At 50.6% G+C, this 21,834-nt stretch overlaps 1 protein-coding gene across 1 annotated transcript; it reads right to left on the bottom strand.

Annotated features, from left to right (window-relative positions):
- Positions 1-568: 568 nt before the first annotated feature.
- On the bottom strand, positions 569-18,165 carry CACNG6 (calcium voltage-gated channel auxiliary subunit gamma 6). Its single transcript, XM_027080349.1, has 5 exons — positions 18,113-18,165; positions 15,661-16,031; positions 10,491-10,565; positions 8,611-8,748; positions 569-814 (listed from the first exon to the last, which is right to left on the bottom strand). The coding sequence occupies exons 1-5, from the start codon at positions 18,133-18,135 to the stop codon at positions 576-578; spliced, it is 846 nt and encodes a 281-aa protein (XP_026936150.1). The 5' UTR covers positions 18,136-18,165; the 3' UTR covers positions 569-575.
- Between the last annotated feature and the right edge of the window lie 3,669 nt (positions 18,166-21,834).

Genomic DNA, 21,834 nt, shown 5'->3' with positions numbered 1-21,834 from the left:
CTTTGGGGCTGACAAGTAGCATGTGGTGGGTTTCTGGAGAGCACAAGTGACCCCTTTTCTCTACCCTGGAGTGCACAAATCACATCACAACGGACTCCAAATCAAAGTTGTTAAATTTCCAAACCTTTAATCCCAAATCAGGCCACAGTGAGGTCAGACCCAGAGATTCTCTCCTCCCCCATTCCCCTGTTTCCCTGGAGGAAGTCTCTCCCACAAGCAAATACATCCAAATCTGTGGAACAAATAGATCCAACTCCCTCCCAAGACCCCCTGACCTCACCTCCCCCCACTCCCTAGTTACCCCATCAGGTCCCCACCAGCCTTCCCTGGGGATCCTCGTTTGCAAAAATCCTCTCCCCATCCCACTCCTAAGCAACCCAAATTCAGCCCCCGAGAAAAACATATTTACAGAGAAAAAAAGATGAGGGCGTGAGGGGCAGTTCTGTGCAAACAGCATGGGCCCCTAGAGCAGGGAGAACACAGTTTCTCTAGGACATGGGACAAAAGATTCTGAGGGGCACAATGGAGAAAGGCGAAGGGTTTGGGAGTTGCTTAGAGAAAGCACAATGGTGACCCTAGGTGGCCCTGTGCCCCCACTTGGGACAGATGGAGCCCCAGGGCCAGGGAGGCAGGGTGAGCAGGAAAAAGAAGCCACTCCCCAGGATCAGGACCAAGCCGGCCCCCACGCCACAGCCCAGAGACCAGGAGTATTCATAGGTCAGGGCCGGGGACGGGGGAGGCTCAGGGCTAACTCTCTGCAGCAAGGCTTGCACGGAATGGCGGAACACCTCCAGGCTGACCAGAAGCAGCAGGCCTGTGGGGAGAGGAGAACAGATGTGGCCCTCAGGCCCCTGGGGTCCCCAAAGGAGGTCTGAGCCTCTCCCCCAGTATACCCCATCACATGCTTACTCAGACAAGAAACCTGGGGGACCCCCTAGTGATAGGAACAGAGTAAAGGGACAAAGTAGGTGATTACATAGTTAATCCCACTAGGGGACTGTAAGTAAAGAAAAAAAAGCATGGGAGACCCCTGTAAGTTAATGATCGCTCAAGAAAGCAGGTTCGCTTAACCACAAAACCAAGCAGGCTCGCTTAGCAACACAACCATGCAACAGAAGCCTGAGACATGCCCCCAGACAATGAAACAATGGTGAAATAAGACCCACATCCTGCCCAGAGAGGCTTGATTCCTAAGGTAACACTCCTCTGCACACATCAGAAACAAAAATATAAGGAAAAGTTGACATTATGCTGAAAGCTGAGATGATTCATCATACTCTAGTATATGTTACCACCTTTTTGCTCATTTCCATTGGGCCATGACAGTCCCAGTTTGACCACGTAGGGACAAGAAAACCCTCCCGCCTGACTTGGAGGCGGAGCTGAGGATGGAAGCTTGACGTCTACTCAAGAATGAGGAAGGAGGTGGTCTTCTCCCCCTCCCCACTCTCCTTTGATTATAAAACTGTAGCCCACTAAGTTCTCGGCGTGGCGCCCTCTAGCTCACCCGCTTGTAAGGCGCACGAGCATCTTATTCTAATAAATCACTTCTTATCTATCACTTGGCCTCTCGCTGAATTCTTTCTGTGCTGAGACATAAAGAACCGGAGCTCCTCGGAGACCCCCGAGATGCATTTCTGCAGTTTCACTAGCACCTCCTCAACAACTGCTTATTAAGCACCTACCCTATAGCAGGCACAATTTTAGACGCTGGAGAGAAAGAAAGAACAAGACACAAATTCATAGAGACAGAAAGTAGAAGGTGGGTGCGGGGGTGGGGAAGAGCAATGGGGAGTTGGTGTTTCATGGGGGCGGAGTTTTAATTGGTGAAGATGCAAAAGTTCTGGCGATGGATGGTGGTGACGGCTGCACAACTGCGTGAATGGACTTAACGCCACAGACGTGGACACTTAAAAATGGTTCAAATGGTAAGTTTTATGTTAATGTGTCTTTCACCACTTAAGAAAAGAACAAAGCAAACCAAGGAATCAAGAATCGCAAAAGTCAAATTAAGACTCCATTCAGACTTGAGTAAAGAGTGATGATGGAATCTGAGTTGAAACCATAGAAGCAGAGAGCAGAACGGTGGCTGCCGGGGACTGAGCGGAGGGGGAAAATGGGGAGATGCTGGTCAAAGGGCACAAACTTCCAGCCTGAAGAGGAATGAATTCTGGAGGTCTAACGTACCGCATGGTGACGATAGTTAATAATACTGTGTCTGTGGGGCTCGAGGGACATTGTTCCAGCTAATGATTAAGAACTCTCCAGACAATAGGGGCTTCTTAGACAATGGGTGAATTTCCAGGATGTCCGGCCCCCTTCCGAGAAGGAGGGAGATAACAAAATGTAAAAAAGGTGTCTGTCAAAGACCAATCAGGCAGCTGGGGAGAAGGAGGGAGATAACAAAATGTAAAAAAGGTGTCTGTCAAAGACCAATCAGGCAGCTAGGGACAAGTTCCCTCTCTGGTCCGAGCCTAAGCCGGGACCAATCAGCAGGAGAACACAACCAAATCTATAATTTACATATGGGGCAGTGGGAACCTATAAAACTGACATATTCGCGCCCAAAAGGGTTCCTTCTTCGACCTCCTGCGTGAGGACCAAGGAACCCCGGTGCACCGGCCTTCAATAAACCTCTTGCGTTTTGCATCGGCTTCCGACTCTTGTTGTTTCCTGGGCGAGTCGAAACTCCTAGGAGACCGCGAGGGTCTAACATGTCCATATAATTTGCTAAGAGAGTAGATCTTAAATGTTCTCACTGCAAAAAACAAGTTACTATGTGAGGTGATGAATGTGTTAACTTGTCTGATTGTGTTGATCACCTCATGATGTGTATCAAAATATATCAAGTTGTAGGGGACTTCCCGAGCGGTCTAGGGATTCGGACTCAGCACTTTCACTGCCGTGGCCCAGGTTCAATCCCTGGTCAGGGAACTGAGATCCTGCAAGCTTATATACCTTATATACAATTGTGTATACATATATATATATACATATATGTGTGTGCATATATATACTCACACACACAATTTATACTTGTCAATCATATCCCAATAAAGTTGAAAAGAAAAGAGAGTGATGGTGGATTACAAAATGAAAAGAAAATCAGTCATGTAATGCAATTTGATTGAAGAAATAAAAAGGAACAAGACAGACCAAAGAACCCCAACATGACAGAACCTATGTTCTACTTGGAGGAGACAAATGGTACACAAATAAACCAAGGCTGGCAAAACTCAAATGTCTCCAGTAGACAATGAGAAAGTCCAAACAAGTGAGCAGGCAGGCGCGGTGGGGACCATGACAAAGCACAGCCCAAACCCGGCTCCAGCCAACTGCAGCCCATCAGAAACGGCGGCTTCGTAGACCAGATCTTCTGAGTTTTCAAGAACAGCTAGCATTTGTTTTAAACGATTATGATTTTTACGGGAATTCACCCACCCCTTAAATATTGGCTCAGAGAAATCTGTAGACGCTGCCCGCCAAACAAAGGACATTTATGGGCCGTCGCTGGCCTGCGGGCGACCAGGTTGTAACTGCCAAAGTAAACATGTGAGAAGACGGGATAATTTCAGACAGTGATGCACGCTAGGAAGGAGATAAAAACAGAGTGGTGGGAAGGGCCGTGACATCCAGGGGTGGGGCTGGGGCTTTACATGGTGTCATCAGAAAAGCCATTGGAGCTGAGACCCAAATGGACGAAAAGAAGCCAGCCATGCACAAAACAGCAATGGCTATTCTGGGCAGAAGGAATGGCTGGTGCAAAGGCTTTGCGGTAGGGTGGAGTAGAGTGTGTTAGAGGGAAAAAAAGAAAAGTCAGTGCAGCGGAGCAAAGAGGATGGGGGAGGGGAGGGGGGTGGTGGGCAGCGGAAGTACAGAGGTGGGCGGAGTAAGATCACGTAGGACCCTCCAATGGTCATGCATGGCTCGTGCATCCTGGCTGCCTCCCCTCTCAGACCCCAGAGTCTGACTTCAACTTTGATCTCTGACCTTCCTTCCTCCCTACACTCCCAGTTTCCCCATGGTTTTGTTTTTTAACTTTTTTTAAAAAATTAATTTATTTCATTTTATTTATTTTTTATTTTTGGCTGTGTTGGGTCTTCGTTGTTGCGTGCGGGCTTTCCCTAGTTGCGGTGAGCCGGGGCTATCTTCGTTACAGTGCGCGGGCTTCTCATTGTGGTGGCTTCTCTTGTTGCGGAGCACGGGCTCTAGGCGTGCAGGCTTCGGTAGTTGTGGCACCCGGGCTTCAGTAGTTGTGGCTTGCAGGCTCAGTAGTTGTGGCTTGCAGGCTTAGTTGCTCTGAGGCATGTAGGATCTTCCCGGACCAGGGATTGAACCTGTGTCCCCTGCATTGGCAGGCGGATTCTTAACCACTGTGCCACCGGGGAAGCCCTCCCCCATGGTTTTAAGTCAGGGGCCTGGAGAATACAGCCTGGAGTCTGCGTAACATGGCTCAGTGGTCCCTCTGTGATCCTTTCTTGACCTCATGCAGGTCAGCATCAGAGCACTGGAGGTGGAAAAGCATCTGTACGAGGGAGCGACACCATCCAGTCCCCTTCATTCCACTGCTAATTCATGCATTCTCTCATTCAGTCAATAGATCTTAATTGAACTCTCATTATAAAATATATATAAAATACAAGAACAAAACTAGGGACTTCCCTGGCGGTCCAGTGGTTAAGACTCCGTGCTCCCAATGCAGGGGGCACGGGTTCGATCCCTGATCGGGGAACTAAGATCCTGCATGCCACATAGCACGACCCAGAAAAAAAAAAAACCTAATGAAGGGGCTGTCCTCCTGGAAATTCACCCCAAAAGGGGAGATGGACAAAAATCAGGTAAATGTATTGATGTGGGTTGAACTGCATCCCCACAAAAGTTCACACATTGGGGTCCTGATCCCCAGGGCCTTGGAATATGACTATATTTGGAGTTAGGGTCTTTAAAGAGGTAATTCACTCAAAATGAGGTCACTAGGGTGGGCCCTGATCCAGTATGTCCGGTGCCCGTATAAGAAGAGGAGATTAGGACACAGACAAGCATGGGGAAGGACCACGTGAGGACACTGGGAGAAGACAGCCATCTACATGCCCAGGAGATTGGCCTCAGAAGGAACCGAACCTGCTGACATGTTGATCTCAGACTTCCAGCCTCCAGAACTGTGAGAAACTACATTTCCGGTGTGTAAGGCACCCTGTCTGCGGTACTCTGTTATGGCAGCCCTAGCAAACAAAGGCATACATACATGCATAATTTCAGGTAGTGATCAATTCTACGAAGAAAAATAAGGCAAGGTAGGGACACAGCAGGGGAGGGGGCTACTTTAGACAAGGTGGCCAACAATGGTCTTTCTGAGGCGGTGACATATGATCAGCGGCTGAAATGATCTGCAGAAATGAGACATGGGAAGAGCTGGCGGAAGAGCATTCCAGGCTGAGGGGACAGCAGTGCAGAATGCTCTGAGGAGGGAATGAACTTGGAGGGTCTGAGAACAGCAAAGAGGTTGATATGGACAGAACAGGGAGAACAAATGGTAAGAGGTGAAGTCTCACGTAGGAGCCAGACCACATCAGGAGCCAGACCACATAAGACCTCGGAGGCCCGTTATTCTAGTGGTAGAAATTCATCCGTGGCTTTCGATCTAGGTAGGAACCACAATATGATTTATGGTTTTAAAATGTCACTAACTCCAGGGCTTCCCTGGTGGCGCAGTGGTTGAGAGTCTGCCTGCCGATGCAGGGGACACGGGTTTGTGCCCCGGTCCGGGAGGATCCCACATGCCGCGGAGCGGCTAGGCCCGTGAGCCATGGCCGCTGAGCCTGCGCGTCCGGAGCCTGTGCTCCACAACGGGAGAGGCCACAACAGTGAGGGGCCCGTGTACCGCAAAAAAAAAAAAAAAAAAAAAAAGTCACTAACTCCAAAACAAGAGGCAGGTAGGATTCGACCATGGGCTGTAGTTTGTGGAGCTCTGGCCTTGACACACTAGCTTTGCAACAAGAATCTAACCACATGCTCCCACATCTCACCTCTTCCACTAGACCTTATGAATGGGTATTATTATTATTATCCCCACTTCACAGATGGGAAAATTGAAGCCTAGAAAAGAGCCATGTGGGTTTGAGCCCAGACAGGCCTACTCCAAGACTCTTCTCTTAGGCACATCACTTTACCTTCTCCCTGATCGAACCTGACTTCCCTCGAATGACCTAGAAGGGCCCACGTGACCTGGCCCCTGCCTGTTTCTTCAGCCTCCTCTCAAGCTGCCCTTCCCATCCTACAGCAGTATGGCGTAGGACTTCTTTCAGGACTTTACTTTTGTTTTATTTTTACTTTTTGGCGGTACCGCGTGGCACGCGGGGTCTTAGTCACCCGGAGCAGGGACTGAACCCGAGCCTCCTGCAGGGGAAGCGCGGCGGCCTAACCACTGGAGCGCCAGGGAAGTCCCATTCAGGACTTTAAATGCACCAAATTTGTTCAAGCCTGGAGACCTTTGTGCTGCTTGGAATAACTGTCTGCTTACCCCTCCCTGAGCCCACCTTACACATCCTCATTCTCTACAGAATTCCTTACTTGAATTACACTTCTTCTGAGAAGGCTTCCCTGACCACCACCAGTCAAGTCTCTGTTGGGTCTCCCTGTTATACATTTTCGTTAGACTCTTTACTTTTCATTTATAGCATTTACCACAATTGGTAATTGTTAACATATATTAATTCATAGGAGCATTATTATTTGCCTAATTTCTATCTCCTCCCTGGGCTGGAATTTGGGACTCCAACCCAGCTCTGTTGATTCCCTGTTGATTTCTTGGTTTGTCTTTTAAACCAGTATCCTCCTTACTGTCCATGCTCCAGCCTCACTGGCGTTCTTTCAGGACTCGAAATCCACCGAGCTCTTTCTAGCTTGGTTACCCATACTTGGATGTTTTAAGTGTCATCTCCTCAGAGAGCCTTTCTCTAATTCTGCTTTAAATGAAGTGCCCTCGTTACGCATCCTCACAGAACTCTACTTTTCCTTCATAGCACTTCCTGCAGTTCGTAATTGTGGGATGACTCGTATCATTTCTCTGTCCTTAACCAGATGATAATCTCGTTAAGGGCAGACACCTTTCTAATGAATAAATGAAAGACAGGGAATGACTGAATTTCCCCCTTCGTTTAGGAAGCTCTCTAAGGCACAAAACAATAATAAGAATGTGATTACTAATAATTTCTATGCGAGTGTGCTCTTGAACATTCATATCTCCCTGTCTCCTTTATTTTTGTTTTCGTTTTGGCCGCGCGGAGCTTGTAGGATCTTAGTTCCCCAGCCGGGGACTGAACCCATGCCCTCTGCATTGAACCCATGCCCTCTGCAGTGAAAACGCAGAGTCCTGACCACTGGACCACCAGGGACCTCCCTTGACTCATCTTGCACCGAGCCCCTACCTCATCTGTTGACTAAGGTTACCATGTACCTTTGCGCAAACTTTGCCCTGCCCTATGCTCTGATCTCCATTCTGTTCATTCGTCTTCTTTTAAACTTGCCAAGTCTTTCACAGACTACATATATGCTATTCCATCACCACTATTGCCATATCAAGGGCATCACCATCATTACCACCACCACAACAAACATCACCAACATGGCCACCACTACCGTCAACTCCACAGTCTGACTGGATAATTTCTGTTCCTCCTTCGATGGTCAGCTTAAATATCACTTTCTCAGGACGTTTCTCCGACAAGCCCCCCCACCCCAGTGTGTACCCCTTATATGCTTTATCGTAACTCTCATCACAATTATAGTTGGATCATTATATGTGTAATTGTTGGTTACTGTCTACCTCTGTCAGAATCTAGGCTCTATGAGGGCAGACACAGTGTCTGTCTTATTAATCTTATGTCTCCAGCCCTTAGCTCAGTGCCTGGAACATAGTAGGTGCTCAGTAGATACACGAAAGATAAATAAATGAAGCTTATATAGTTTATGACTTATCTATCCACCTTAGAAAACATTTGATCCAATGAGGGCTACATTTCACAAGATGCAGAATTCTTTTGGACCCCCAACTCCAAAAATGCGACAGTTCTTGCAGACTCCAGGTCCAAATCTAAAAGAGTGTTTGGAGAACCTTCAATTCCCAGCCAACAACGGCGCTTGGACCATCCTCATATTCGAGCCTACTATAGGTCTTGTGCTTCCCAGCATGCAATGGTACTTAAGAGACCTTCCTCAACCTGACAGCATACAACAGTGCATGGGGACCTCCCTCAACGTCCCAGCTGGCAACAGCACTTGGGGACCCTAGATTCCAATCTAAAGAAGTCTTTGGAGACTCCCCAGTTCCCAGTCAACAACAGAACCTAGAACTCTCCCATCTTTGAGACTTCTATAGCCTTTGAGCTTCCGCCAATTCCCAGCACACAACAGTGCTTGGAGACCCAACCTCCCAGCCTACAACGGGGCTTGGAGACTTCCCTCGACCTCCCAGCATGCAACAGTGCTTGGAAACCCAACTTCCCAGCATGCAACAGTGCTTGGAGACCTGACCTCCCAACATGCATTGGTGTTTGGAGACCCGACCTCCCAGCATGCAATGTTCTCAGTCTGCAGGCTCTCAACCCTCACCTGAGAGGCCAAAGCAGATGGCTGCAACCCGGAGCAGGAACTCTGCCCCTTTGCTGAGCACCATGATGACACAGAGGCACCCCAGGGCCATGACTGCCATGCCTAGCACTGCTATCACCGCAGCTGCCATATTTACCTCTGTGAGGAGGGGAAGGGGAAGTAGAGAATACAGGATGTAGGGAGTGGAGAGAACTCCCATATAGGGACCCAGAAGATCCAGGACTAGAGAAGAATTTTCAAGTAGAAGATCATCCAGTTCAATGTTTTACTTATACTGTTGAAGGAAGAACTAAGATTCAGAAAGGGTCAGTTAATTGCTTAAGGTCACAGAGCAAAGAAAGGACACAGCCAGGATTAGAAGGAGATGGGAACTACCAAGTATTACTTACGATCTGGTCACCATTTGTTTTCCGGTGAGGAAACTGAGGCAGTGGGGTGTGTGGGAGACAACAGAGAAGGTGGTACATTACAGCGGAACGATCCAAGTCAGAACTCTCCCCAGCTACTTCCTGGCTGGAAGATTCTGGTAGAGTCACTGAACCTCTCTGAACTTCAGTTTCCTCCTCCGGAAAATCAAGATCAAAATCTCTACGTGACTGCTGTGAGGATTAGAAATCACATATGTAATGTCCCCAGTGCACCAGCGGGCACACAGCACTTGTTCCATATGTGTGCCCTGTGATTATTTTGCTCTCCTAGGGGAGCACAGCGACTTGCCCAAGCTCGCTTAGCACCAAGGTAAGAAAGAAAGGAGTACAGAGGGTAAGCAGGTCCTCCATGAAGAGTCCTCCACTGCTTATGAAGGACCTACTATGTGCCAGGCACCATACTGCATGTTTTAGCTGCATCATTTCATTAAATCCTTACAAAGACCAGATAAGGTTCATGACATACCACAGTTCTTTTACTAGTGGGGATATTGACATACTGACCGCAATTCCTTTACTGGTGGGGATACTGACATACTGGGGTGATGGAGAGACTGTGGTTAGAGTAGAAAGGGTAAAGCCTTAAAAGTTTTATTGTCCAGAATGGTAGACACTAGCCACGGAGGGTCTTTTAATTTTAAATGGATTTAAATTGAACAAAATTTAAAACTCAGTGTCTTAGTTGCACCGGCCACATGTGGCCAGTGGCTACCATACGGGTCAGTGCAGATACAGAACATTCCCAATCTCATGGAATATTTTATTGAAGAGCACTACTTTACATTTGGAATTATTTGGGTTCGAATCCTGCCTCTGCCTCTGCCACTTCCTGGGGAAATAAATTAAACCATTTATGGACTTGTGTTTTCTCATCTGGAAGATTAAGATAGAGCCCCCGCCCTGCAGGGTCATGGCAAGGACTGGAACTCTTATAAATGAAACACCCAGCGCTGTGTTTAGCATGTGGGAGATGCACACTTGTGAGATGTTAATGTACTATCCACAGAGAGGGGCTGGGACTTGCCCAAAGTAACACGGCATGTGGCAAAAGCAGAGCTGAGGGGGGAATGTTGGACACAGGGCTCTGGAGAACCACCTCTCCCCCAGAGACGAGACCTCGCCAGGATTTAGGAGCTTGTGCTCATCCTGCGGCAAAGCAGAGAAGAGTACAATGCTATCAAGAAGCCCCCTGGGATTAATGGATACAAACTACTCTACATGAAATAGATAAGCAACAAGGACTTACTGTATAGCGCAGGGAATTATAATCAATACCTTTTAATAAACTATAAGGGAATATAATCTGAAAAACATAACAATCCCTTTGCTGTACACCTGAAACTAACACAATATTGGAAATAACTATACTTCAATTTACAAAAAAGAAAAAGAAAGAAAAGGAATCCTTTAGCATGGTCAGCATATCCCCTCCACCGGGCAAAAAGTTCTTACCTTTCTTTGTGGTTCTCTGGAAGATGTGAGCATCCTCTCCCGTGGTGAAGAATTTAAAATAAGTGCAGTTTGCTTCTGTGGCAGCAGGAGAGAGAAAGAGAGGTAATGACATGGAGGTCCCTAGTGTAAGCTCAGGGCTGGACGTTTAACAGAGCCCACAATACGCTAGCAATATGAAATTGACATCCCTGATAGAGAACTCATGCTCAGAGAAGTGAAACCACCTGCTATCACAGGAGCTGGGATTCCAATCCAGAGCTCTGAGGTCCAGGTCTGCGGCCTTGAGTGGGCTATTGACCTCTCTGAGCTTCCAATTCTTCCTGTATAAAGTGAGTTAATAGTCTGTTTCCTGGCTCTGTCCTATGAGTTTGTGTAGGGTCCAGTGAGAATAGAAACGAATGGACTTCCCTGGTGGCGCAGTGGTTGAGAGTCTGCCCGCCGAGTCAGGGGACACGGGTTCGTGCCCCGGTCCGGGAGGATCCCACAGGCCACGGAGCGGCTAGGCCCATGGCCGCTGAGCCTGCGCGTCCGGAGCCTGTGCTCCGCGACGGGAGAGGCCACAGCAGTGAGAGGCCCGCGTACCAAAAAAAAAAAAAAAAAAAAGAATCTCTTCTGAGTCTTCTGCCTGGATCTTGGGGTGCTTTGTTAAATAAAGTGATTATCCATTTCTTTCTTTTTTTTTATTTTGTGGTGCGCGGGCCTCTCACTGCTGTGGCCTCTCCCGTCGCGGAGCACAGGCTCCGGACGCGCAGGCTCAGCGGCCATGGCTCACGGGCCCAGCCGCTCTGCGGCATGTGGGATCTTCCCGGACCGGGGCACGAACCTGTGTCCCCTGCATCGGCAGGTGTACTCCCAACCACTGCACCACCAGGGAAGCCCTCAGAAGAGATTCTTATCTCAGAAAGGATTCATGTCTAGACTACACAAAGAACTCTTCCAGATCAGCAAGAGAAGAGAGATAACCCAACTGAAAACTGGGCAAAGGATATGAATAGTCAATTCATAGAAGAGGAAGCGTGGATTACTCACAAGTACATGAAGAGATGCTCCACCTCAGCAGGGATCACAGAAATGCAACTTACATCAGCAGGACATGGCACTTTAGATCAGTTAGATGGGCAAATATTCAAAGGATAATATCAAGCATTGGAAGGATAAGAGGAAACAGCTGGGGGTGTAAATGGGTACTAGCCTTTTTGGAAAGCACTCTGACATACTTTATGAAGTGAAAGATGTTTATCCCTATAACCCAACAGTTTCACTTCTGGGTATACATTCAGAAAAAAACCACGTGCAGGAACATATATGGGTTGCATCATGTTCATTGCTACACTGTTTATAATAATAGGGAGGCGGGGGGACGTCCCTGGGGGTCCAGTGGTTAGGACCCTGCGCTTCCACTGCAGTGGGCTTGGGCTCGATCCCTGGTCCGGGAACTAAGATCCCGAATGCCACACGGCACAGCCAAAAAGAAAGAAATAAATAAACAGGGAGTTGGAATCAACCTAGGTGCCCATCGCTATTGGAATAGACAAGTAAATGTGATGGGCAAGTCTCTGCAGCACCTAGTAGCCACAAACTAGACGGACAGAAAGCAGCACGGGAAGATCTGAGAAACAGTGTTGAGGAAAAACATCAAAAATAGGAAAAAATCTATAGCACGATATCATTTATGGAAATTAAAATACATACATATATTAAAGACACTATTTTTCTAGGTTAAAATACATATCCATGGATGCATATCAAATGCATTAAAGAGATGAGTTAGGAAAGAATGGAAAAAAGAATAAGAATGTAAAATAAAGCACATGAAGGATCTTGCAAAGGCTGGGAATGATTTTGTGGCATAAACTGAAAAGGATGATTCATCCAAATTTGTGTACTTGAAGTTCAAGAAAGCCCACGCTTAAAAAAAAAAAAAAAAAAAAAAAAAAGGTGCTTTCTAAATTGCATTTTAATACCAGAACTTCCACAGAATTCACCTACTCCAACTTTCTCATTCCACAGATGGGGAAACTGAGGAGAGAACAGAGGGAAAGGGAGGAGAGAGGTCGAGAATAAGAGGGGTATTAAGAAATAGGAGACAGGTCAGGTGGTCTGGGGAAGTGGAAAGGAACTTTCCGAATTGAAGGGGGATGCTGAGGGATAAGGGATAAACTCCAGAGACAGGTGAGGTGGTGTGGGACACTCCACCTGGTACTGTCAAGGAAAGAAAAGGGCATGAGATGTCCTGGCAGGAGCAGTGGGAAATGTGAGTCCTGACCCCGCAGCAGCAAAAAGTAAAGGATGCTTTGTGCAGCAGAACAAACGGCGAGGATGCTATCTGCCACAAGTCGGTGGGGGGAAGAAAAGGGCATGAGGTGTCCTGGCAGGAGCAGTGGGAAATGTGAGTCCTGACCCCGCAGCAGCAAAAAGTAAAGGCTGCTTTGTGCAGCAGAACAAACGGCGAGGATGCTATCTGCCACAAGTCGGTGGGGGGAAAGCGGTCTTCCTCTACAAGGGAAATGGGAAGTCTCAACTAGAGAATAAGAAGGTGTGATACATCTTTCTGAGAGAGTATGGGGTGTCTGGCATCCCATTTTGGCTACTAATGATTTAGGGCATCTTGTCTCTGATCCCAGAGGATATGGCATATCCCGTTTGGAAAAGAGGAGGATATGGGTCACCCCCCTTTGGGATGTCCTTTGATGGGCCATGGGATGTGTGGGATATTTCTGAAATCTTGCAATTTGGGAGATGTCCTCTGAAGGGTCAGGATTGTGGGATGATGGTGATGGTCCTTTAAGGAGACTGAAGCTCTTTCTGACCATTAGGGAGACATCAAGGGACGTGAGGGACCCCATATTATGCAGTCAGGTGGGGCGGGACAGCCCCCCCAGTGCAGTGAGAACCTTTGGGACATATTTATGGACTAGTGAGATGCAATACAGTGTCGCTGTTAAGAACAGAGATGACCAGGAACCCTCCTACACTGTTGGTGGGAATGTAAATTGGTGCAGCCACTACGAAGAACAGTATGGAGGTTCCTTAAAAAACTAAAAATAGAACTACCATATGACCCAGTCATCCCACTCCTGGGCATATATCCAGAGAAAACCATAATTCAAAAAGATACATGCACCCCAATGTTCGTTGCAGCACTGTTTGCAATCGTCAGGACACGAAAGCAACCTAAATGTCTGTCAACAGAGGAATGGATAAAGAAGATGTGGTACATATATACAGTGGAATATTACTCAGCCATAAAAAAGAACAAAATAATGCCATTTGCAGCAACATGGATGGACCTAGAGACTGCCATACTGAGTGAAATAAGTCAAACACAGAAAGACAAATATCATATGATATAGCTTATATGTGGAATCTAAAAAAAGGGTACAAATGAACTTATTTACAAAACAGAAGTAGAGTCACAGATGTAGAAAAATAACTTATGGTAACCAGGGGATAGGGGGGTAGGGATAAACTGGGATATACACACTACTATATATAAGACAAATAAATAATAAGAACCTACTGTATAGCACAGGGAACTCTACTCAACACTCTGTAATGGCCTATATGGGAAAAGAATCTAAAAAAAGTGGATATATGTATATGTATAACTGGTTCACTTTGCTGTACACCTGAAACTAACACAACATTGTAAATCAACTATACTCCAATACATTTTTAAAAATTTTTTAAAATTTAAAAGAAAAAGAAAGAACAGAGATGACCAGGGTCCAAACCCCATGTGACTAGCCTGGGTGCATGGACTGTGACATTTGTATTTCTTGCTCCTCATTTTGGGGACGATAATAACTACTCATAGGGTTGCTATGAGGATTGATGAGTTCATGCAAGTGAAATACTTAGAACAGAGCCGGGCACTACCTTAGCATCTAATATTTTTTATTGCCAGAGTATCCCACTTGTCAAAAATTGGGGAACTTCCTGCTTGAGGCTCTGAGGGGTGCGAATTAGCCGGTCTGCACGCTGACTGGGTGGTACCTCAGATAACAAGGGTGCTTTGCATCCCACTTTGCTATCAAAGGCTTGCAACATCCTTATTTGGACCCTAGGGATGTAACAGATCACATCTGGAAAAGCGAAGGAGGAGGGAAATCCCATCTGGAGCCCAGAGGGGTAGATCTTCTTTGAGGGGTACTGAGATTATAGGACATCCTTTGGAGAGGAAAGAGTGTTGCAGATGCCATACGGGTGACCAAGCATGCGACATCCTAAATGGGCTCTGAGGGGTGTCAGATAGTTTCCCTGGGTCAGTAGAGGGAGTGAGATCCCATTCCTGTCCCCTAGGCATATAGGATGTCTCTCTGGTATAAGTTTAGGGCATGGCGTGGCCTGTCTGGGAGAGTGAGAGGTACGGGATAGCTCTCTGGCATGCGTAGGGGTGAAACAGCCACTCTGTAGGGAAGTGACGGGTGTCGGGGTGCCTGGAAGAGAAAATGAGAAGGGCTGGAGTGTCCAGTTGGGGAATTTGAGGTGAAATGGGTAGGAAAGGAAGCCGATTTTCCAGGAAGCACAAGGTCTGCCCTGGGATGTTGGGAGGTCTTTGGTGAGAGCTGTTTGGTGGAATCGGCAGGAGGGAACAGCGTACTCTGGGGTGGGCATCAAGGTGGTCTTTCTCCCCAGGGCCCACAGGATGGGGGTACAGGCTGTCTCAGGGGCGCGAGCGTTTCTGGGAGACAAAGGCTGTCTGAGGGCACCGGCTGCGTACGGAGTCATCGGCTGGGTCCGGGGGCACAGGCTGTGTGCAGAGGCACAAGGCTTCTCTAGGAACATGCGCTTGCTGGGGGTACAGGCTGGTCTGGGGACACAGAAATGTCTGGGATCACACGCTGTGCTGGGAGCATAGGAGCTCTGGAGGTCACAGGGCAGTCTGAGGGCACTGGCTGGTCTAGGAGCACAGACGGGTTTCGGGGAACAGGCTGCTCTGGGGGCAGAGGCTGGTCTAGAGCTACAGACTGGCCTGGGGGTGCAGGCTAGTTTGGGGGTACAGACTCCCTCTCTGCACAGTTTGTGCCTGGGGCAGAGGCTGTCCCCGGAGCACAGGTTGATGTGGGTAGGGGCGCATCTGAGGGTGCAAGCTCTCTCTCCTCGGGGCTCGGGCACGGGTTTCTCAGACACGGGATACAAGCCCTGCGCGGGGGCGGCGGCCTCTCACCTCCGGGCAGCTCCGCTGGGCCGCAGGTGTCTCTGCCGGCGGGCACGTCCGCCTGCCACAGTCGCTTGGTGCACATCTTCCAGAGCCCCAGGTGGGCAGCATCACAGACGGCACTGCCGTTGTCCCTGTAGGTGTTGAGTTCCACCCAGAACTCGGTGCCCACGGCCAGCACTGCCAGCGTGGCACCCACGGAGGTCAGCAGCAGCGCCAGCTTAATCTTCCCCTCGTGCTCAGGGGTCATCCTGGCCTTGCGCGCCCCGTGAGCTCGCCGCCGGCGGTCCTCCTCGTGCATGAAGAAGTTGGACCACATCATCATCCTCGTCGCGGGCGATAGGGCCCAGGTGCGAAAGAGGCAGAGCTGAGGCGGGCTCCTGAGGGGTGGGAGTGGGGAGGGAAGCGCCTGGGGTCTTGAAGCAGGTGAGGGGCTCAGTTTCCACTGGTCTGTGAAATGGGAAGATCTGAATCCTCCCTGGAACCTCAAATGAGGAAATCGAGGTCACTTCTGGGACCTAGATCCTCTGCTGGGAACCCTCTGAGGTTCAGAGAAGAGCCTGGGGTACCCACAGAAGCTCAGCAAAGAAGATGAGACTAGAGATGAAGCTAGGTTCCCCCAGCCTCACGGCTAGAACCTGGGCACCCAGGAGGGGGGCCTGAGAGCTCCAGAAGCAGGAGAACTGAGTGTCAGCTGAAGCTCTGAGGGGCTGCTCCGGGGTCCCCACTGGAGGGAATCACCAAAGGGAAGCTGTGTTTCCTTGGGGGGAGGGAATCCGAGCTTCCCACTAGGGCTCAAAGTTTGGGATACACAGGAAGGGGAGCTGAGGTCCTCTCTGTGTTTGAGAGGAGATGCTTCCTGGCTTCTTTGGGGCTCAGAGTCTGGTGAAGGAGAAGTTGGGTCCGCCCTGGGGTTCAGAAGAGGAAAAATTGGGGTGCAGGGAGTTCAGAAGGGGAGGTCAGAATTACTTCGGAGTCTCAGAGAGGCAGTAGGATTCCCCCAACTTTCACAGGGGGGACCAGCAGAGTCCTGGCTGGGGTTCAGAGACAGGAGGCTGGGGACCTGCTGGAATTCAGGAAGAGGGGAGGGGGGTCTCCCTGGCCATTCAGAGAAAAGACCAGAGAAGGTCTGCCCTAGGGGCTGAGAGAAAGGGGCTGAGGGACACCCCCAAGGCTCAGGAGGGGGACCGGGGGTCCCTGCTGGGGCTCAGACGAAGGTGCTGTGGTCCGCAATGCGGCTCAGGAAATGGGGACCAAGTCCCCTCACGCGGCTCAAAGGACAACTGGGACCCGGAAGGGACTCGGTGTCCCTTTGGGATCACTCGGCTCCCCTCCCCCGGGCTCCCAGGGCCGGCCGGGTCGGGACGGCTCCAGGCTCAGCTCCAGGCCAGGCGCCTCCCTCAGGCCTCCCACCCCCGTCTCCTGGGTAGGGACCCCTCTCGCTCTCCTGCCTCTGCGCGGCGCCGACCCCAGCTCCGCGATGCCTCCGAGCCGTCGGTTCTGCACGCCACTGCCCGCTCCGCCCGCCGGCCCGGCAGCTCCGCTCACTCCCAGCCTCGCCCCCATCCGCCCACCCCCTTCACCATCGCCGGCTATTTCGGGCTCGACCCGTAAATAACACCCGCACCTGTTGCCGCCGCCTGTTGCCATAGGGATCCCGGGTATTTTAAGGGAACGAGGGGCAGGGAGAAGGACGTCTGCCCTGGGAGGAGGGGCTGGGGGCCAGGTCCTGACCCGCTGGAGACCGAAAGGACTTTTACTTCCTTAAGGGGCAAGGGCGGGAGCTGAGGGTCCCATCTCCCAGCTGGCGGGAGAGGGGGCAGGGCGGGGAACCAGGAGTTTTGGTCCGGAGCAGGCCTGGCTGGGAACCCGAACTGCTCGGTCCAGGGGAAGAGGGGCGGGGAGGCAGGACTCCTGGGTATGAGGGAGGAGAAAGCTGGGGCCGGGGGTCTTGGGTCCCTGAAAGAGAAGAAACTGGGGACTTTAACTCGTGAGACGGGAGGGAGGGGGCTGGAGGCCTGGACCCCTGGGTCTGAGGGGGGAGGGGCTGGGGGCCTGGACCCCTGGGTCTGAGGGGGGAGGGGCTGGGGGCCTGGACCCCTGGGTCTGAGGGAGGAGGGGCTGGGGGCCTGGACCCCTAGTCTGAGGAGGAGAAGACTGGGGCCCAAATCCCTTGCATCTTGAAGGATGGTAAGGGAGAGTCCCGGGCTGGGGTCCTCAGCTCCCCAGGAGGTGGAAAGGGCAGGCCTCAGGGAGAAGCTGGTGTCAGGGGCGTGGGAACCAGAGCCACAGTCCTCTTCATCGAGTTTATTAGACGGGGCACCCCCGGGGGACCTTCCATGCAGTTTCAGCTCCCCCAGGGACAGGGACGGGGACAGCCGTGTGGAATGGCAGCAGGGCCTGATCTTTACCCCTTCACTCCCTCCCGCAGCCCCTCTGCGATGGCCCAGGGGGGACCCACCTTTCACCAACTCCTCTGCCCATGGTTGACGGCTCCAGCCGGCCCGGTGCATCCTAACCTTCTCTGTCCACCGGGCGCCCTGTGCTGCTTCCGTTGGAGCGTGCGTGGCCCTGGGATGTGATTGCGATTGTGTACAGCTGTGTCTGGCTCTCCCATAAGCCTCTGGCAGGGCTCGGGTGCAAGAGAACCATCTCATTGGCCTCAGCACCACCCAGCCCAAAATGTTACACAGGAGGCCTTAGGAAGTGTGCGTGGGTGATCTGCGTGAATGAACGAATGAGCAAATGGATGGACGGATGAAGGGAGATGGTGACACACAGACATCGCCTCCCGAGCTAGGGAAGGGCCCCCCTTCAGAGCACACCTCCCTCTGCACTCCGATTGGCCGCGCTGCCTGTCTTCAGATCTGAGTTCCCAGCTCTGAGATTGCAAGGCCTGGTGCCTGGAAGGCCTCAGGAACTGTTTCTTAAATGAATGAGTGACACCTGTTCTTTCCTTCACCTCACCGGGTATTCCCAGGCCTTGGCAGGACTCAGAGGGGAATCGGAGAAAGTGCCTGGTGCTGGCAGCAACGTGAGAGGGGAGTTGGGCTGGGTGACATCCACCAGCGTCTCCATTCTGAGAAATCAGACACCTTCCTGCAGTGCCTCTGCCCTGCCTCCTGAATCCATCTTCCCCTCCCGGCCCTGGGCCTCCCCATCCTTCTCAATCTTGCCTGCTGTAATGGCTCTCTCCTTTCGGGAGTTATTTTTCTTTCTTGCATCTCCCTGTCTGCCAGCCTTCCTTTCTCTCCTTTCACAGAAAGGGTATGAACTTTCTTTGGTGGCAAAGTTCTTGTCACTTTCATACCAAAAGGATGGCTTGGCCTCCCTTTCCCTCCACCTCCCCTCCCACAATCTCTGCCTTCCACTCACTCAGGCAAAACTCCAGTCCCTACCACTGCACGGCGATGACCTCGAGTCAGGGTCATGTTATCTTTGCTCCACGGATCCTTTTCTGGTTCTCAGCACTGGTCTCTGCCTACTTCATGGTCACTCCTTGCCCCCTCAACTACATCTTCCTCCCCGCCCCCCACCAGGCAGATGGCCCCGAGTCTCTGGCCGGGTTCTTTCTCTGTCATCCACACTCATCTCCTAGGTCACCTCATCCAGTCCTGAGGCTTTAAATACGCTGTCTCCTACATGCGGACATTTCCAAAACTTATATTTCCAAGCATGACCTCTTCCCCAGGCTCCAGTCTCACATATCCAACTGGCTACCTGATACCCCAGCTTGGATTTCTCACAGGCCTCTCTTAACTTGTCATGGCCCGGGGAGGATGCTTGACCCCTCCCACCTGATCCCTTCCCCCAGTGACCCCTTTCCAGGCAACACATAGCAGCACCACCCAACTTCACACAGTTAAAAGAGTTTTTCTCTTCTCTCTCCTCAGTTTTTCTTTCCCTCCTCTGTTACATCCAGTTCGCCACCACCATGGGCTTTGCCTCCAAAATCCCATTTCCTGTTCTTCCATTTTTCTCCACCCTCACCAGTTCCACATTGGTCCAGGCCACCATCAGCCTCAACTAGCCAAGGACGACAGCCTCTTAATTCCTTATTTCCACCTTCACTCCTAAATCTATTCTCAGCACAGCGACGCGGTTCTGTTATTTTGTTTTGTTTTTATAAATGAAAACAGGAGCGTGTCATTCCTATGCCCATCCCACGGGGTCTAGAATAAAATTCCGATTTCTTCCCAGGGCTACAAGCCCCCACATGACAGGCCCCCGGCGCACGCTTCTGACCTCACCCCAATTTTCTCATCCTTGTTCATCTGCTCGCCATGGGGCCTCCTCAAAAATCGGCGACTCCTCAGGGCTTTTGTGCCGTCTCTGCTTGGCCAGAACGCTTGTCGCGTGCCTTTACTTCTCACAACCCACAGCTGTTACTGCTGCAGTGGGTTCTTCCTCAGGCTCCTCCCCTAAAGTCGCCACATCCTGCTTTGCTTTCCCCCCACCCCATCCCCACCTGTGCTGTGTGGCTTGCGGGATCTCAGTTCCCCCCACCAGGGATTGAACCTGGCCATGGCAGGGAAAGCCCGGAATCCTAACCACCAGGCTACCAGGGAACTCTCTTTCCTGCTTCATTTGAAAAACACTTCTCTGCGACTGAAATTCTTATATATATTGTTTATTGTGTCTCTCCTGTGAGTTCCAGGAGAGCAAAACCTTGGCTATCTGTTCCATACCACATTCTTTGCACCTAGACTGGTCTAGAACAGGTTGGGACTCAATGACTTTATTGAATAAAGAAAACAAACAAAAGAAATAGATGGAGCCTATACCCTGTGCGTGCTTCTGAGTCTCCACATTTCTTTCTGGGCACATCTCTGCGTTTTTCTCTGCAGCTTTACCCCGCCATTGCTGTGTGTATATATATATTTGCATCTCTGAGACTTCTCTGGTCTTTTTTTTTTTTTTTTTTTTTGCAGTACGCGGGCCTCTCACTGTTGTGGCCTCTCCCATTGGCTCCGGACGCGCAGGCTCAGCGGCCATGGCTCACGGGCCCAGCCGCTCCGCGGCATGTGGGATCTTCCCGGACCGGGGCACGAACCCGTGTCCCCTGCATCGGCAGGCGGACTCTCAACCACTGCGCCACCAGGGAAGCCCGACTTCTCTGTTTTGACTTGTGTATCTTGGTGGCAATCTCTCTCCTGTCCGTTTTCCTTTCCTTTCTGGATCACCTTTCTGTGTCTTTGACCTCTTCCTTTGTCCCTGTGACTCACCTAGTTTTGGTCTCTGTTGCCCTCCTCCTTCCTCCCCCACCTTCCCTCCTTCCCACCGCTCTCCCTTCTGCCCATCCTCCACCTCTTTCTTGCTTTATGTTTGGCCTTTGGACTCTAGAATCCACTACCCCCTAGCCAGCTCTGCACCCGTCTTCCACCAAATTTGTCTCTCCCTGTTCTTCCCTCCGTTTATCATCCCTACACTAAGTTCCCCTCTGTCCCGCTAGTTGTATTCCTTTCCCTCTGTTTCCCAGCATCTCTTTCCAACATTGCCCCCATGGAATCCCTCCCCGGTCCCCTGCCCTCCAGTCTTCTAGTCCATCACAAGACCTGGCAGATGGGGGACCTTGGGAAATCTTTGCTGAGCAAATGAAGGGAAACCCACTGAGCACTGTCCCTTCTGTGTCCTCAGTGACCTTCAAATCCATTCCCCCCATCCCTCTACCCCCAGAGCCCTTTCCCAGCTCAGCTGCCACCCTCTCTCATCTATCCCACAGCACTGGCCTCCTGTCTAGCCCTTTCCCACATCCCAGGTGCCTCCTTCTGACACCCATGTCTAATACTGCCCTTCACCTGCTCCAAGCTCTCCCGTGTCTCCTGCTACCCTTAGAATAAAGTCCAAACTCCTCAGCCGGGAACCCTAGCATCCTTAGACTCTGTCTTCTAGCTGCTTCTCTGGTCTTATCTCCCCAAAGGATGAGCCCTGTCCCCAATACATCATGCTCTTATATCCCCCCCAAGCTGACTCGAGTTGTTTTTTTCCCATGAAAGCTTTCCTCACCCCCTTCATCACTCATCTTTTTGAAACCCAGCCTGGGTCTAATGTTCTCCAGGAAGTTTCCCCAAGTACTACCCACTCTTGTCAGTTGGTCACTCTGTCTCTTCTTCTCTGGTCAAGCTGCCTAGCCTGGTCCCTGTTACAGCACCGATCGCCCTGCCTGGAGTTCGGTTTTTGACT

Source organism: Aethalodelphis obliquidens, unplaced genomic scaffold (genome assembly GCF_003676395.1).
Source record: "Aethalodelphis obliquidens isolate GAN/ISIS:26980383/991018 unplaced genomic scaffold, ASM367639v1 scaffold43, whole genome shotgun sequence".
NCBI classification, from domain to species: Eukaryota; Metazoa; Chordata; class Mammalia; order Artiodactyla; family Delphinidae; genus Aethalodelphis; species Aethalodelphis obliquidens.
The sequence above is the reverse complement of the archived record's forward strand: the minus strand, read 5'-3'. Positions and strand labels throughout refer to the sequence as shown.

Excerpts from the sequence above, each read along its gene's own strand:
- CACNG6 (XM_027080349.1), bottom strand. The coding sequence starts at position 18,135 with ATGGGCAGAGGAGTTGGTGAAAG. Across the intron at positions 8,749-10,490 it reads CCAGAGAACCACAAAGAAAG|AGGTAAATATGGCAGCTGCG; the intron begins GTAAGAACTTTT and ends CCCTCCTCACAG. Across the intron at positions 815-8,610 it reads CATCTGCTTTGGCCTCTCAG|GCCTGCTGCTTCTGGTCAGC; the intron begins GTGAGGGTTGAG and ends CTCTCCCCACAG.